Source organism: Blennius ocellaris, assembly GCF_963422515.1.
Source record: "Blennius ocellaris genome assembly, chromosome: 6".
NCBI lineage: Eukaryota > Metazoa > Chordata > Actinopteri > Blenniiformes > Blenniidae > Blennius > Blennius ocellaris.
Window position 1 is genome coordinate 24,223,246 of NC_137655.1, and position 14,373 is coordinate 24,237,618.

General features: G+C 44.7%; 1 protein-coding gene across 1 annotated transcript in view; it reads right to left on the reverse strand.

Moving 5' to 3' along the window:
• crfb2 (cytokine receptor family member b2) overlaps positions 1–14,373 on the reverse strand; it is a 73,231-nt gene that overhangs the window by 47,168 nt on the left and 11,690 nt on the right. The window contains exons 2-3 of the mRNA XM_080498250.1: positions 13,577–13,695; positions 7,000–7,129 (exon numbers count right to left, since the gene is read on the reverse strand). Coding sequence (XP_080354376.1) covers positions 7,000–7,129; positions 13,577–13,649 — 203 coding nt within the window. The 5' untranslated portion in view covers positions 13,650–13,695. The remainder of the gene's footprint in view (positions 1–6,999; positions 7,130–13,576; positions 13,696–14,373) is intronic.

Here is a 14,373-nt window from a genome sequence, read left to right on the forward strand (position 1 = left end):
CAAGGTTACCAGATGGAATCAGTTGGGGAAAAAATGGGGTTAAATGTCTTGGGAGTACATCTTGGTAACCAGGGGGAGATTATGAAAAATTGGGAGGGAGCTGCAGCGAAGATGGAAGGAAGGTTAAAAAAAAATGGCACTGGCTTTTACCCAGGATGTCCTGCAGAGGGCGCACACTCATAATCAATAATCTGGTGGCCTCCACACTGTGGCACCATTTGGCTGTGTTGGAACCTCAACAAGAATTGTTGAAGAAAATGCAGAGTTTTATTGTTTATTATTTGGGAGATAAACTTCACTAGATACCACAAAGTGTTTGGTTTTTGCTGAAAGAAGAAGGAGGTCAGGGATTGGTTCATCTGTTCACCAGAAAAGCAGCTTTTAGACTACAGTTTTTACAAACCTCCGCTTGGTGGTAATGTGTGAGTGTCACTCGGTTCTGTGAATGGGAAAGGTCTTTACCAGAGCTGTCTAAAGGCCTTAAATAAAGAGAAACTAAAAGACAGAGCAGACACACCGTGGAAGGCCTTTCTGAAAGTGGAACCAAAGGTAAAACCAGCTTGGGGTGTATTTTATAAACCACCATTGACAAAAACATATTGGAGATTTGCACCGGCGTGTTTTACATGGACCTTTAGCAGTAAATGCCTTTGTGCCACTTAATAACCCCATTGTTTTAAATAGTTGTCTTTTCTGTTTCATTACAGAAACTGTTTACCATTGCTTCGCCCACTGTTCTAGATTGACGCCACTGTTCAAAGCACTCAGCACTTCAGTGAGCCTTTTCAAAGAACATTTTACAGAACCAAATATATATTTTTGTTTTTTTCTTATTATAGGAAAAAGAACAAAAAGGAGAAGTTGCTGAATTTCATTTGTAGGCAGACAAAAATGACAATCGACTTGAATAGAAAGAGAAACATTAATGGGGAACAAAGTTGTGACGCCTTACTGCTGTTAAAGAGTCTTGTGAGAGCTCAGATTCTCATCCAGCAAAGGTATTATTCAAGAATGGAGGACATGGATGCTTTTAAAAATATTTGGGACTACAACAATGCACTTTCAGAGAGTCAAAAATCCCATTTGTGGATGTGCTGCTGAAATTATCTGTAGTGAATGTATTTATCCTGGTTTTAGAAGCTCTGATTTCTCCATCAACCTGAGGTTAAAGACATTTTATCAACCTGAGGTTACAGACATTTTATCAACCTGAGGTTACAGACATCTTATCAACCTGAAGTTACCGACATTTTATCAACCTGAAGTTACAGACTCCATCAATCCGAGGTTACAGACATTTTATCAACCTGAGGTTACAGACAGTCCTTCAACCTGAGGCTACAGATATTTTATCAACATGAGGTTACAGACTCTATCAACCTGAGGTTAAAGAATCTCTCCCATCAACATGACGTTAGACATTTTATAAATTTGAGGTTACAGACACTCCATCACCCTGAGATTACAGACCCTACATCAACCTGAGGTTACAAACTCTCCATCAACCTGAGGTTACAGACTCTCCACCACCCTGAGATTACAGACCCTCCATCAACCTGAGGTTACAGATTCTCCATGAAACTGAGGTTACAGACTCTCTACCATCACCATGAGGTTGCAGACATTTTATCAACCTCAGGTTACAGACTGGGTTTGGGGCTCGTTTGCGAGTGCCTGGTGGCCGGGCCCATTCTCCCCGGGACCTGGCCGTGCTTAGCCCGAAGGGATGCCTCGGGCCCCTCCTCCTTGTCCTCCTGTGTGCCCACCACCCACAGAGGCTGCCGTAGGGGTCGGGTGCAGTGTGGATTGGGTGACAGTCGAAGGCAGGGGCCTCAACGACCTGATCCCCAGACACAGAATCTGGTTTTCGGGAGATGGAATGTGACCTCGCTGGGGGGGAAGGAGTCCGAGCTTGTGCGGGAGGTTGAGATACCATCTCAATATAACCAGGCTCACCTTCACACACAGCTTGGACTCTGGAACCCAGCTCCTCGACAGGGACTGGACACTCTACTTTTCTGGAGTTGCCTGTGGTGTGAGGCGGGGGGCTAGCATGGGCTTGCTTATTGCCCCACAGCTCAGCGGCCATGTGTTGGAGTTCACCCCCGTGAACGAGAGGGTCACGTCCCAACTCCTCCAAGTGGGGGACAGGTCTCTGACTGTTGTCTTGGCCTATGAACCGAACAGCAGTTCAGAGTACCCAATCTTCTTGGAGTCCTAAGGAGGGGTGCTGGATAGTGCTCCAACTGGGGACTCCATTGTTCTACTGGGGGACTTCAACGCCCACGTGGGCAATGACAGCGAGACTTGGAAGGGGGTGATTGGGAGGAAGGGTCTCCCCGATCTGAACCCGATCGGTGTCCTGTTATTTGACTCTTGTGCCAGTCACAGTTTGTCCATAACGAACACCATGTTCGAGCACAGGGGTGTCCATAAGTGCACATGGCACCAGGACACCCCAGGCCGGAGGTCAATGATAGACTTTGTGGTCATGTCTTCTGATCTCCGGCCACATGTCTTGGACACTCAGGTAAAGAGAGGGGCAGAGCTGTCAACTGGTCAGCACCTGGAGGTGAGTTGGATGCGCTGGACTGGGAGGAGGCCAGACAGACTTGGCAGGCCAAAACGTGTTATGACAGTCTGCTGGGAATGCCTGGCCGAGCCCTCTGTCCACGCAGTTTTCAAGCTGCTGCTCAGAGCTGTGGCCGCACGGTCTCTGGTGCCTGTCGTGGCGGCAACCCCCGAACCTGGTGGTGGAAACCGTAAGTAAGGGATGCCGTCAAGCTGAAGAAGGAGTCCTATCGGGCATTGTTAGCTCATAGGACTCCTGAGACAGTCGACAGGTACCGGCAGGTCAAGCGAACCGCAGCCTGTACTGTGGTGGAGGCAAAAACTCGGGTCTGGGAGGAGTTCGGAGAGGCCATGGAGGAGGACTATCGGTCGGCCCCAAGGAAATTCTGGCAAACCATCCGGCGCCTCTGTAGAAGGGAAGGGAAGCAGTTCTCCACCAACACTGTTTACAGTGGAGGTGGGGAGCTGTTGACCTCAACTGGGGATGTTATCGGGCGGTGGAAGGAATACTTTGAGGACCTCCTCAACCCCACCATCAGGTCTTCTGTTGAGGAAGCAGAGGCTTGGTTCTCAGAGGTGGACTCGTCCATTACCCAAGCTGAAGTCACCAAGGTAGTTGCGAAGCTCCTCGGTGGCAAGGCACCGGGAGTGGATGAGATTCGCCCAGAGTTCCTTAAGTCTTTGGATGTGCAGGGACTGTCGTGGCTGACTCATCTCTGCAACATTGCGTGGTGAGCGAGGACAGTACCTCTGGACTGGCAGACCGGGGTGGTGGTCCCTCTTTTTAAGAAGGGGGATTGGAGGGTGCGTTCCAACAACAGAGGGATCACACTCCTCAGCCTCCCCGGGAAAGTCTATTCCAGAGTACTGGAGAGGAGGCTCTGGCCGCTAGTCAAACCTTGGATCCAAGAGAAACAATGCGGTTTTGGTCCTGGTCGTAGAACACTAGACCAGCTCTATACTCTCCACCAGGTGCTCAAGAGTTCATGGGAGTTCGCCCAACCAGCCCACTTGTGTTTTGTGGATCTGGAGAAGGCGTTCGACCGCAACCCTTGGGATGTCCTGTGGGGGGGTGCTCTGGCAGTATGGAGTCTATGGCCCTTTGTCAAGGGCTGTTCAGTCCTTGTATACCCAGAGCAGGAGTTTGGTTCACTTTGCCGGCAGTAAGTCGGACCTGTTCCCAGTACACATTGGTCTCAGCAGGGCTGTCCTTTGTCACCGGCTCTGTTCATCACATACGTGGACAGAATCTCTAGGCATGGCCAGGGGCCGGAAGGGGTCCGGTTTGGGGACCACAGGATCTCATCTCTGATTTTTACAGATGATGTTGTTCTGTTGGCTTCATCGAACCTGGACCTTCATCGAGCACTGGTATGGTTTGCAGCCAAGTGTGAAGCAGCTGGGATCAGGATCAGCACCTCTAAATCCGAGGCCATGGTTCTCGACCAGAAAAAGGTGGCTTGCCCCATTTGGGTCGGCGGAGTGCCCTTGTCCCAAGTGGAGTTCAAGTATCTCGGGTTGTGTTCACGAGTGGGGGGAAGATGGAGCGCGAGATCAACAGGCGGATCGGTGCAGCGTCTGCAGTTATGCGGACGTTGTATCAGTCTGTCGTGGTGAAGAAGGAGCTGAGCCAAAAGGCGAAGCTCTTGATTTACCGGTCAATCTTTGTTCCTACTCTCACCTATGGTAATGAGCTATGGGTCATGACCGAAAGAACGAGATCCCGGATACAAGCGGCTGACATGAGCTTCCTCCGTAGGGTGGATGGGCGCACCCTTCGAGGTAGGGTGAGGAGCTCAGTCACCAGGGAGGAGCTTGGAGTAGAGCCGCTGCGCCTCCACATCGAGAGGAGCCAGCTGAGGTGGCTCGGGCATCTGTTTCGGATGCCCCCCTGACGCTCCCCCAGCGAAGTGTTCCATGCATGTCCCTCCAGTAGAAGGCCTCGGGGCAGATCTAGGACACGCTGGAGGGACTATGTCTCTTGGCTGGCCTGGGAACGCCTTGGGGTGCCACCGGAATAGCTGGAGGAAGTGTCTGGGGCGAGGGAAGTCCGGGCAACTCTGCTCGGACTACTGCCTCCACGACCCTGCCTCGGATAAGCCGCAGAAAATGGATGGATGGATGGATGGATGGATGGATGGATGGATGGATGGATGGATGGATGGAGGGAAGGTTACAGACAGTCCTTCACCCTGAGATTACAGACCATCAACCTGAAGTGACAGACTCTCTATGAAACTGAGGTAACAGACTATCTCCCATCAGCATGAGGTTGCAGACATTTGATCAACCTGAGGTTACAGACCCTCCATCACCCTGAGATTACAGACCCTCCATCAAACTGAGGTTACAGACTTTCCATCAACCTGAGGTCACAAACTCTCCCTCAACCTGAGGTTACAGTTTCTCCTTTAACTAAGGTGACAGACATTTTATCAACCTGAGGTTACAGACTCCTAATCAACCTGAGGCTACAGACTCTCTCCCATCAACCTGAGCTTACAGACATTTTTATCAAACTGAGGTTACAGACTCCATCGACCTGAGGTTACAGACATGTTATCAAACTGAGGTTAAACACTCTTTCCATCAACCTGAGTTTAATTGAAAAACACATTTGTGGATGTGCTGCTATAACTCTCTCTAGTGAATGTATTTATCCTGGTTTTAGTAGCTCTGATTTATCCATCAACCTGAGGTTACAGACTCTCCATCAACCTGAAGTTACAGACTATTTATCAACCTGAGGTTACAGACATCTTATCAACCTGAAGTTACAGACATTTCATCAACCTGAAGTTACAGACTCTCCATCAATCCGAGGTTACAGACAGTCCTTCAACCTGAGGTTACAGACATTTTATCAACATGAGGTTACAGACAGTCCTTCAACCTGAGGTTACAGACATTTTATCAACATGAGGTTACAGACTCTAAATCAACCTGAGATTACAGACACTCCATCAACCTGAGGTTACAGACATTTTATCAACCTGAGGTTACAGACATTCCATCAACCTGAGGTTACAGACTCTCCCATCAACCTGAGGTTACAGACATTCCATCAACCTGAGGTTACAGACTCTCTCCCATCAACCTGAGGTTACAGACATTCCATCAACCTGAGGTTACAGACTCTCTCCCATCAACCTGAGGTTACAGACATTCCATCAACCTGAGGTTACAGACTCCATCAACCTTCAGTGATAGACCCTCCATCAACCTGAGATTACAGAGATTTTATCAACCTGAGGTTCCAGACTCTCCATTAACTTGATGTTATAGATATTTTAACAACCTGAGGTTACAGACACTCCATCAACCTGAGATCACAGACTAAATCAACCTGAGGTTACAGACTCTCCATCAACCTGAGTTTACAGACATTTTTTATCAAACTGAGATTAAACACTCTTTCCATCAACCTGAGTTTGATGGAAAAACACATTTGTGGATGTGCTGCTATAACTCTCTCCAGTGAATGTATTTATCCTGGTTTTAGTAGCTCTGATTTATCCATCAACCTGAGGTTACAGACATTTTATCAACCTGAGGTTACAGACATCTTATCAACCTGAGGTTACAGACATTTTATCAACCTGAAGTTACAGACTCTCCATCAACCTGAGGTTACAGACAGTCCTTCAACCTGAGGTTACAGACATTATATCAACATGAGGTTACAGTCTCTAAATCAACCTGAGGTTACAGACACTCCATCAACCTGAGGTTACAGACTCCATCAACCTGAGGTTACAGACTCCATCAACCTTCAGTGATAGACCCTCCATCAACCTGAGATTACAGAGATTTTATCAACCTGAGGTTTCAGACTCTCCATTAACTTGATGTTACAGACATTTTATCAGCCTGAGGTTACAGACACTCCATCAACCTGAGATCACAGACTAAATCAATCTGAGGTTACAGACATTTTACCAACCTGACAATACAAACTGTCATCAAATCAGAATAAAATACATTTCTATCTGTGGCTATGTCACACAATGTGTAAAAGTTAAAGACAGATGAATACATTTACTACTGTATACTTCAATGTGATGACTGTCACAGTATTCCTGTAAACTGGAAAATCGGATCCTAATCAGACTGAAGTTCTACAGTAGTGACTATTTATAAACCAATGGAGACCTTGGTTATGAAATGTAAATATATGAATAGCATCAGATTGAACAGTTAGACCAGCTGTAGGAGTGTGAAGTGTCACTGCTACTGTCTGGAGGCTTAATATTCTGGCTCGATCCTGAGTTTACTTGACCAGTTGTACTCTTTGCACAAACTGTAAAGTTCCCATGTTTCCTCACAGCACCACACCCAAGGTTCCAGTGAAGGACGCGTTTCACCAGACTGACTCTATGATCCTAATGAGTCTCTTATTGATTGAAGCGTGTGACACAGGACGCTCACCTCTCTGTTGTAATGCTGACATGGTAGGAGGCCTGAATAGGAGTTCCTGCTCCAGGCTTCCATTTCACCACATGACTGAACCCTGTGGAGACCACGGTGACATCCACAGGCTTTGGAAGCTCAGTCACAGCTGGAAAACAAAAAGACAGCATGTTTGTGTCAATCCACAGTACTGACTTACTATGCTTAATTCCAACACTCAATAGTCACAGTCCAAAGCCTGTGTAGTGCACATTTCTCCAATAAGAAACAGACAAATTTACAACTTGAATTGAAATGTTTGGCATTATCATGTGATATTTATCTGTTTTTGTCATTTGTGGCAGCAGTATTCTCAGGCACACTTCACCATTTGTTCCGTTAGTTACCAGCAGGTGGCTCTACGGGCAGCACTGAACACTTTATTTGAAATGTTGAAGTCAGTGACAGAAATGTTTGCACCATGGACGTGAAAGAGTTGAATATCTACGTTTGTATCATCGGTTCACTCAATGAAATGTGAACATGTTCAGAGTGAACTTGTATTTCTTTGCACTGCAACATAAGTAGGATTTTGGAGTCTTATTATCATGCTTGAACAGGTGAATCAGGTAAAACACGCTATGATGAATTTCAACATCTGAAGGTGGAAAATCAGCCGATTAAGGGTACGTTTACACTATGTTCCCGGCAACCACAGCAGCACCTTCAAGAGATGTCGGTGGGGAATCCATGACGGCGGTGTTGCGGGCGCCGCCATACTTATTTACAGGTCGCCGCCATCTTGAAATCGAGCAAGGCGGAAGCGTGACCGGAAATGACACAAATGACACACAGGAAGTCACATAAGCGACATACAGGAAGGGACGTAGAGGACTGAAAACGTAGGGAATTACGTTCACGGAGGCCGACCCACAGTTAGTTACGTTCCGACCGAACATGCAGGAGGTACGTAGACAACATGAACACTTGAGAAGTGGCGTAGCGGGACCCACTCGCCGGATATGACGCCAAAAAGAAGTCATTCGCTGAAAAGACGCACATTTATCGTTTCTTTTTTTCAGTCTTTCGTATGTCAACAGAAGGAGGATTGTCTTCTCATAAGGTAAAGATTTGCCTTGTTGTCTATATAGAAACGATCAGCCTGCTCTAATAAGAAGCAGTAGTTTATCAGTGTTAATGAGAGGAGGAGGAGTTTTGTGGTTAAGTTAGGAGCAATGAACATTTAAGTTGCTCTTTCTATCCTCGTTCCTTGTTTTGGTGTATTAAGTGTCATTTCTTGTCTTGTAAAAACTTTCTCTAGTAACTTTTGGTGTGTTAAGAATAAAGAATGTGCCGACATTGAACTGCACCAGTAATCATATCATTCTGTATTAATGGATGTATGCAACAAGCTTGCTGCTGTGTTTTTAATCTCAGATAGATGCTGTATATATATTCACTTTGTGTCACCATGTGTCTTTATGTGTGAAATTACATTACTATTCATCCTCGGTCACTACAATGTGACTAATAATTGATTTATTATAATCAGGCATCTTAATAGGAAGCATGTATCTGGGATGAAACTTTTTATCAGTGCATTCACATGAGAAAGTTATTAAAGGTTATGAGAGAAATTTTAAATCAAATGTATAACATAATGCAACAAATCATTTAGATGTTTGTCAATAAAGTTAAATGTTTATGTCTGTGCCACACATATAGAGAACTGAAATTGCATTTCTCTTCACATCTGCATTGAAAAAAGAATTTCACACACTAACAATAGGAACAATTGAGCTAACATATATACAGGCTTACATATATACGTATACATATAATAAGTTAAGAGAAGTATAAAAAGATAAATAATGTAAACAATGCAGTGAAATCAACACAGTAAAGTGAACAGAAAGTTATAACGAATATAAATGATGATGATTGACTTGTTGTTTTTTCAGAGCAAATCTTGTATTTTAAATAAAATAAAACAACAATAATGTGAACACATCTCTTGTTTTGCAGGATTTTTTTTAATCCAGACACAGAAATGTTGGAATGGACGCAGTGCAAACTTTGCAAAGGCAGCTGCATGTTGTGCCTTAAAATCCCACAAACATCTGGAGGAGTCATCCAGCTGTGGATGTAAGACCACCAATGAGAGCACAAGGTACTACAACAATAGTTTGTACAGTTATTCAATAGATGTGTTGTATGGCTGAAATGACTGAACCACTTGGTGAGATATTTATTCTGTGTTGATGTTGTGTCTTTATATGAGGTCACTACTTTCATAAAGGGTTAATCATCAACAGTAGTTTGATGATCACATTGTCAAAGTAAAATATCAACTGATTCTGCATCTTGTCTACAGTTGACTGATTAATATTGTTTAAATCACAGAAACAATAATTCCCAGACAGTTTTGACTTTAATCAAAGTGTAACTTTTCTTTTCATTGGATTCCACAATGTATTTTTCTCTGCAGGATCATTGAGGCTGTTGAAGGAGGAGGGGGATCCTCACTGTGTTTTCCAGAGAGCAGATCAAGGTGAGTGAAACAAACTGTGCTGTTAGTGATTCTATTCTCTTGTGCTAATATCTGTTCTCTCTTCTCTCTTTGCTCTTTGGCTTCAGAGCTTCATGATGACCTCATGGACTCGAGGGTCCGTTCAAACAGAATGAACCTCTGGAAGATGTCGTCTGCATCACCTGCCCTCAAGCAGCTTGTCATCATGAAGATGTTGTTTCAGTGACCAGCAGGTCAGAAAACATCTCTTTATCAAGTTTGAGAGTTTTTACATAACATAAGCTTGATTTGTTTACTTTTATTCCTCTGTATTGTAACAGATGTTGGAGCTACTGGAAGAGATGGAGGAGGTCACAGGAATCAAGAAGAGGGACCAGAGACTCATCAGTTATGTTTTTGATGTTATACTTCCAGAAGTAAGACGATCAATCAATGGAGGACATCATAGAAGTCGAGTGGTCGATATTTTGTGTCTTTTGAAACCTGTCCACATGCACCTTGTCAGTGTTTTTCAGATCATCATCAACATCCTGATGGGCTCAGGCCACACAAGGCTGGAGGCCGAGGTCATCATAGCCAGTGGGAGAAAGTTCTAACACTGTCACAGGCTAACCAACCTACATGATGAACAAGAGTCTGAATGCATTCGGTGATGGTGTAGTAATCTGATTACTTCCTGTTTTCACCTGGTGATGGTGTAGTAATCTGATTACTTCCTGTTTTCACCTGATAGTAGAGTGTAGCTGCACTGCTGCTCATTACCGTCTTATCTATTGGAATCTTTACCTTTACTTTTGGTTCTCAGAGTGCTGGTTTACCTGAGGTTCTAGGTTTTCTAAAAGTAGAATGGAGGTGGAGCTTTCAGAGTGGATCTCTCTCTTATCTATGTCTGTCCTCTCTTCTGTCCTCTCACCTCAACCGCTCAGCAGAAAAGACGCCACCTCTGATTCTGGTTTCTCCAAAGGTTTCTTCCATTTAGAGGGACTTTTCCATTCCACACGTGCTCACATGAGTTTTCTCTATCAAAGTCACCTGTGCTTGTGTATAAAATAAAGAACAATGATTCATGGATGTTTGATTCTTTTAAAGTTGTCAGAGGTACTTTTTGAAGGTTTGTCATGGACATTTACTCCTTTCCTGCTGAAGTAACTACAGTTACTCTCCATTCTTGTAGTTTGTTTTGCTTAATGCACCACACATTGTCCCTGCATGAATGAAGCAGGCAGATCAGTTTAGTAGCTGAACTCTACAGATGTGGTTCCAGCTGCAGTGTCTTGCTGAAATAGGTTCAGAGAGAGTTGGCCAACTTGGTCAATCATGTCCACAGCAAGTGTCTACAGAATAAAGGTTTGCTACGTGGCTCAGCAACAATGTGGGATATAAAAAAAGAGGTGCAGTGATGTGACATGTCAATGTAATGCAGTATTTAGAAAAGATAAGAGTGGGGTTAGATGAGACACTGTGTTGTCCTGAAGGGAAGGAAACATGACAAATAGAATGAAAGCTGATTCAGGAGGTCTGAAATAATTCTGCCTCATTTCATTGTCAATAATTCCTCACCAGTAAGACATTATTGTCTCAAATAGCAACGTTTAATTTCTTTTCAGAAATGTTTGTAGTTATTCGTTATTCCATCTGAGCCTGGAGATCAGAGGCTGTTTTTATGATTATACATTGAATTAAATTGTTCAAAATTTGATTCCATCCTCTTCTACATTTGTAAAGTTTTCTTTGTTTACGAGAATCAGATCATTTATGTAATTGAAAAGTGATTCAGCATTTTCTTAAGAGGATGCATCGAGGTTGATAATGAAACCTCCATTCTACTTTTGTTCAAAGCATTATTTTCTCTAGGCTGTGTTTGTATAAATTGAATATGTAATATGATGGGGGGGGGGGGATCTCTCTCTTCAATCCACTTGGCTCTGGACCTTATAAATACTCTCTGAGCTTTATTCACATTATATCCACCTGGATGTTCCTCCAGTGTTCTTGTGCTTCTTCAAACTGAACATGATCCATGAAACCATGACGTAACTGAAGCACTGACGTCAGTTGTCCTTTTAAATATGGTGGCGACCACAAACACGTATGGCGGCGGCCAAAAACAAGTATGTCGGCAACCGCAAACAAGTATGTCGGCGCCCAGAAGCCACCATTGTGATACCGCACTGGCGAGGTTTGAGTTTTGAGAGCAGTATGGCGCTGACCGTGAGCAATAATGGCGGCGTCCGCAAACAAGCGTGTCAGCGGCCGTACACCGCCATTTTTATACCGCACTGGCGAGGTTTCAAGTCTGGAGGAGCACGGTTGCATTGTGGATCATGTCCTCTTGCCTCCCACCGACAGTGACGCTGTAATTGTGCGTCGGAACAAATCACCGCAGCGATCCACAGGAAGCAGCCATACTGCATGTAGTACTGCCTCCCACCAACAGTGGCGCTGGGGTGGTGATTCGGATCAAAATGGCCAAACAAGATGGCGGCGGTCGTCCGGAAGCGGAAAAATTGTCGGCCATTTTGGATTCCCCACCGACGGCATCTCCCTTTTCAGGCCACCGTGGACAAAATGGGATGGAAGTCAGACAAAGAAGGGGGGTGGGATGTGCAAATGTAACAGGTCGTGATTGCCGTGGGTGCCGTGCCAGATTTTTAAACTGTCAAAAACGTTTCAACGGCGACCACGGTGCGGATAAGAAACTCACTAGCTGTATCAAAATGGGTTGAACGTCACAACCCGTTTCAGCACATGATTGGCCATAATAGAACATGAAGGCGGTCCGCAGTGGAATGGGAAGGTAAACAGGAAGTGACGTTTAGTCAGTATTCCATCGTGGTTGTTTCACGGTTGCTTCCTGTTTTATCACGCCGCGTCGCATTTTGTCGTGCTTTTCAAGGCAAAACTGCAATGTATGGTAGCCGTTTCATCACGTTCAATTACAGCTTGTTCCGGCATGTGACGGTTTGTGGACCCGACGCGTTGCATTCTACTCCAGTCTGCCATGGCGCGCATGGTCTGGGAGAAGCTGGGCCCATAGGGCAGTTTCATTACAGTCTGAGCAATAAGCAAAAGAACACTTTCTAAAAGCTCTGCCACCAAAAAAGAAATCAAGAGGTATGTAGGCAGCAAAAATCTCAGGATACAATGATTATCTTCACTTTTGGTGGCCCTTTGGGGCATAACGTGCTTCAAACATCCACATTTCATCCATAGAAAGCCTTGACAGAATGTGAAAAATGTGCCAGACCTTCCTCAGAATTCCCCAAAATCCCATGGCATACTACATTTCAGGCACACGGGGCTGCCGTGGCTACTGGGAACATAGTGTAAACCTATCCTTACCACCATCAATCTTCTTTCTGTGGAGAGAACCTCAGGGGGCCAAAGGTTTGACAGGTGAAACATTTTTTTTATCATGGGTCCCTGAGTCGGGAAATTCTAAAACCCCGGGTCGCTTTGAGGTGTGGACGGGCAAGACGCACATCTGTGGAAAAAAGATGTCAGACTTTCTGTACCCCCCACCCCGATAACCATAAGACCACAAAAATGACAGACTCCATGCTCCAGGTTTAATAAAGTGACATCTTGGATTTCTCCTGTACTAGGAGGAGCGGGAGCATCGACCTACAGAACTTGGAGTTATGTAGAACTTCTATATTTCTATGTTTTCCATGTCTTTTTGGTGTATTTAGTGGAGCCACAGCACCTATAAAGGCCAGTGTATATGTACAACATGCCCTATGGCAGGGGTGTCAAACTCTGATCCTCAAGGGCAGAAGCTCTGCATGTTTTCCACGTCTCCCTCTACTGAACGTCCTGATGGTTCATCACCACATTCAGCTCAAAGCCACATAACGAGCTGCTCATTGCAATCAGCTGTGTGGAAGCAGGGAGACATGCAAAACGTGCAGGGCTGCGGCCCTCGAGGACCGGAGTTTGACACATGTGCCTGAAGGCAGCGTGTTGAGCCATGTTCATAGTGACATGAGGATGGAATTTTATTTGAGAAGACCAGAGATTAAAAAAGAGGATTTTGGCTTGTGTGGACATGGGCCCAATGTTGTGGAGCAACTCAGGTGTTCTCACCTGGTAGGACCGACGGCAGTAAGGGGAGCATCCAGAGGAGACTCGCCATGACCGTCCCAGCTTCTCTCTTCATGTCCTGTCTTATGAACACATCAGTAGGAGCACAAGTTGCTTCTGACCTGTCACAAAAGAAAAACATTTATACTCCATGTCTGGACCAATGTGACCATAGCAATATCTGTAAAACCCCTGTGTAATAAGCATATCCAACCAAGACCGGAATTTACATATATTTAGGTTTATTAAAAGCTAAAATTAGAATATTATATTTAGTTTCATTGTTTACAACAGAAAAAGTGTTCTGAACATTATTTAATCTATAATGAATTATGCATTTGTCTAATAAGACAGGCAAAGAGAGACAACAAAGAAGAGGTCCGGTATTGTCGATCATCATTTAATTACTTGGATTTTTATTCTTTTACTTTTGTACCCTTGACATTTAGGAGAGTATTTCATACATAATGAAGATGACCATCTGAATCTGTGTGCTTATAGAAATTATTTACGTGAACTGTATAGAAGTGCTTCTATATCAATGCAGAGGAAAGACTGAATAGATCGGGCCTATTCAACTGGTGGCCCACGGGCCAACTCCGGCCCGCGGATGATATCAGACCGGCCCGCAGATCAGTTCTGTTTACACAACCAAACTCAGAGGTGGCGGCATTCTGCGGACCGGTTGGGGTGAAAGGATAGAGGAGAGGAAAGGAAAGACAGAGAAAGACTTGGTGGGGAGATACATACCTTGTTAGTGCTACATACATTTTTTTTTCTTTTTAATAATACAGTAATCA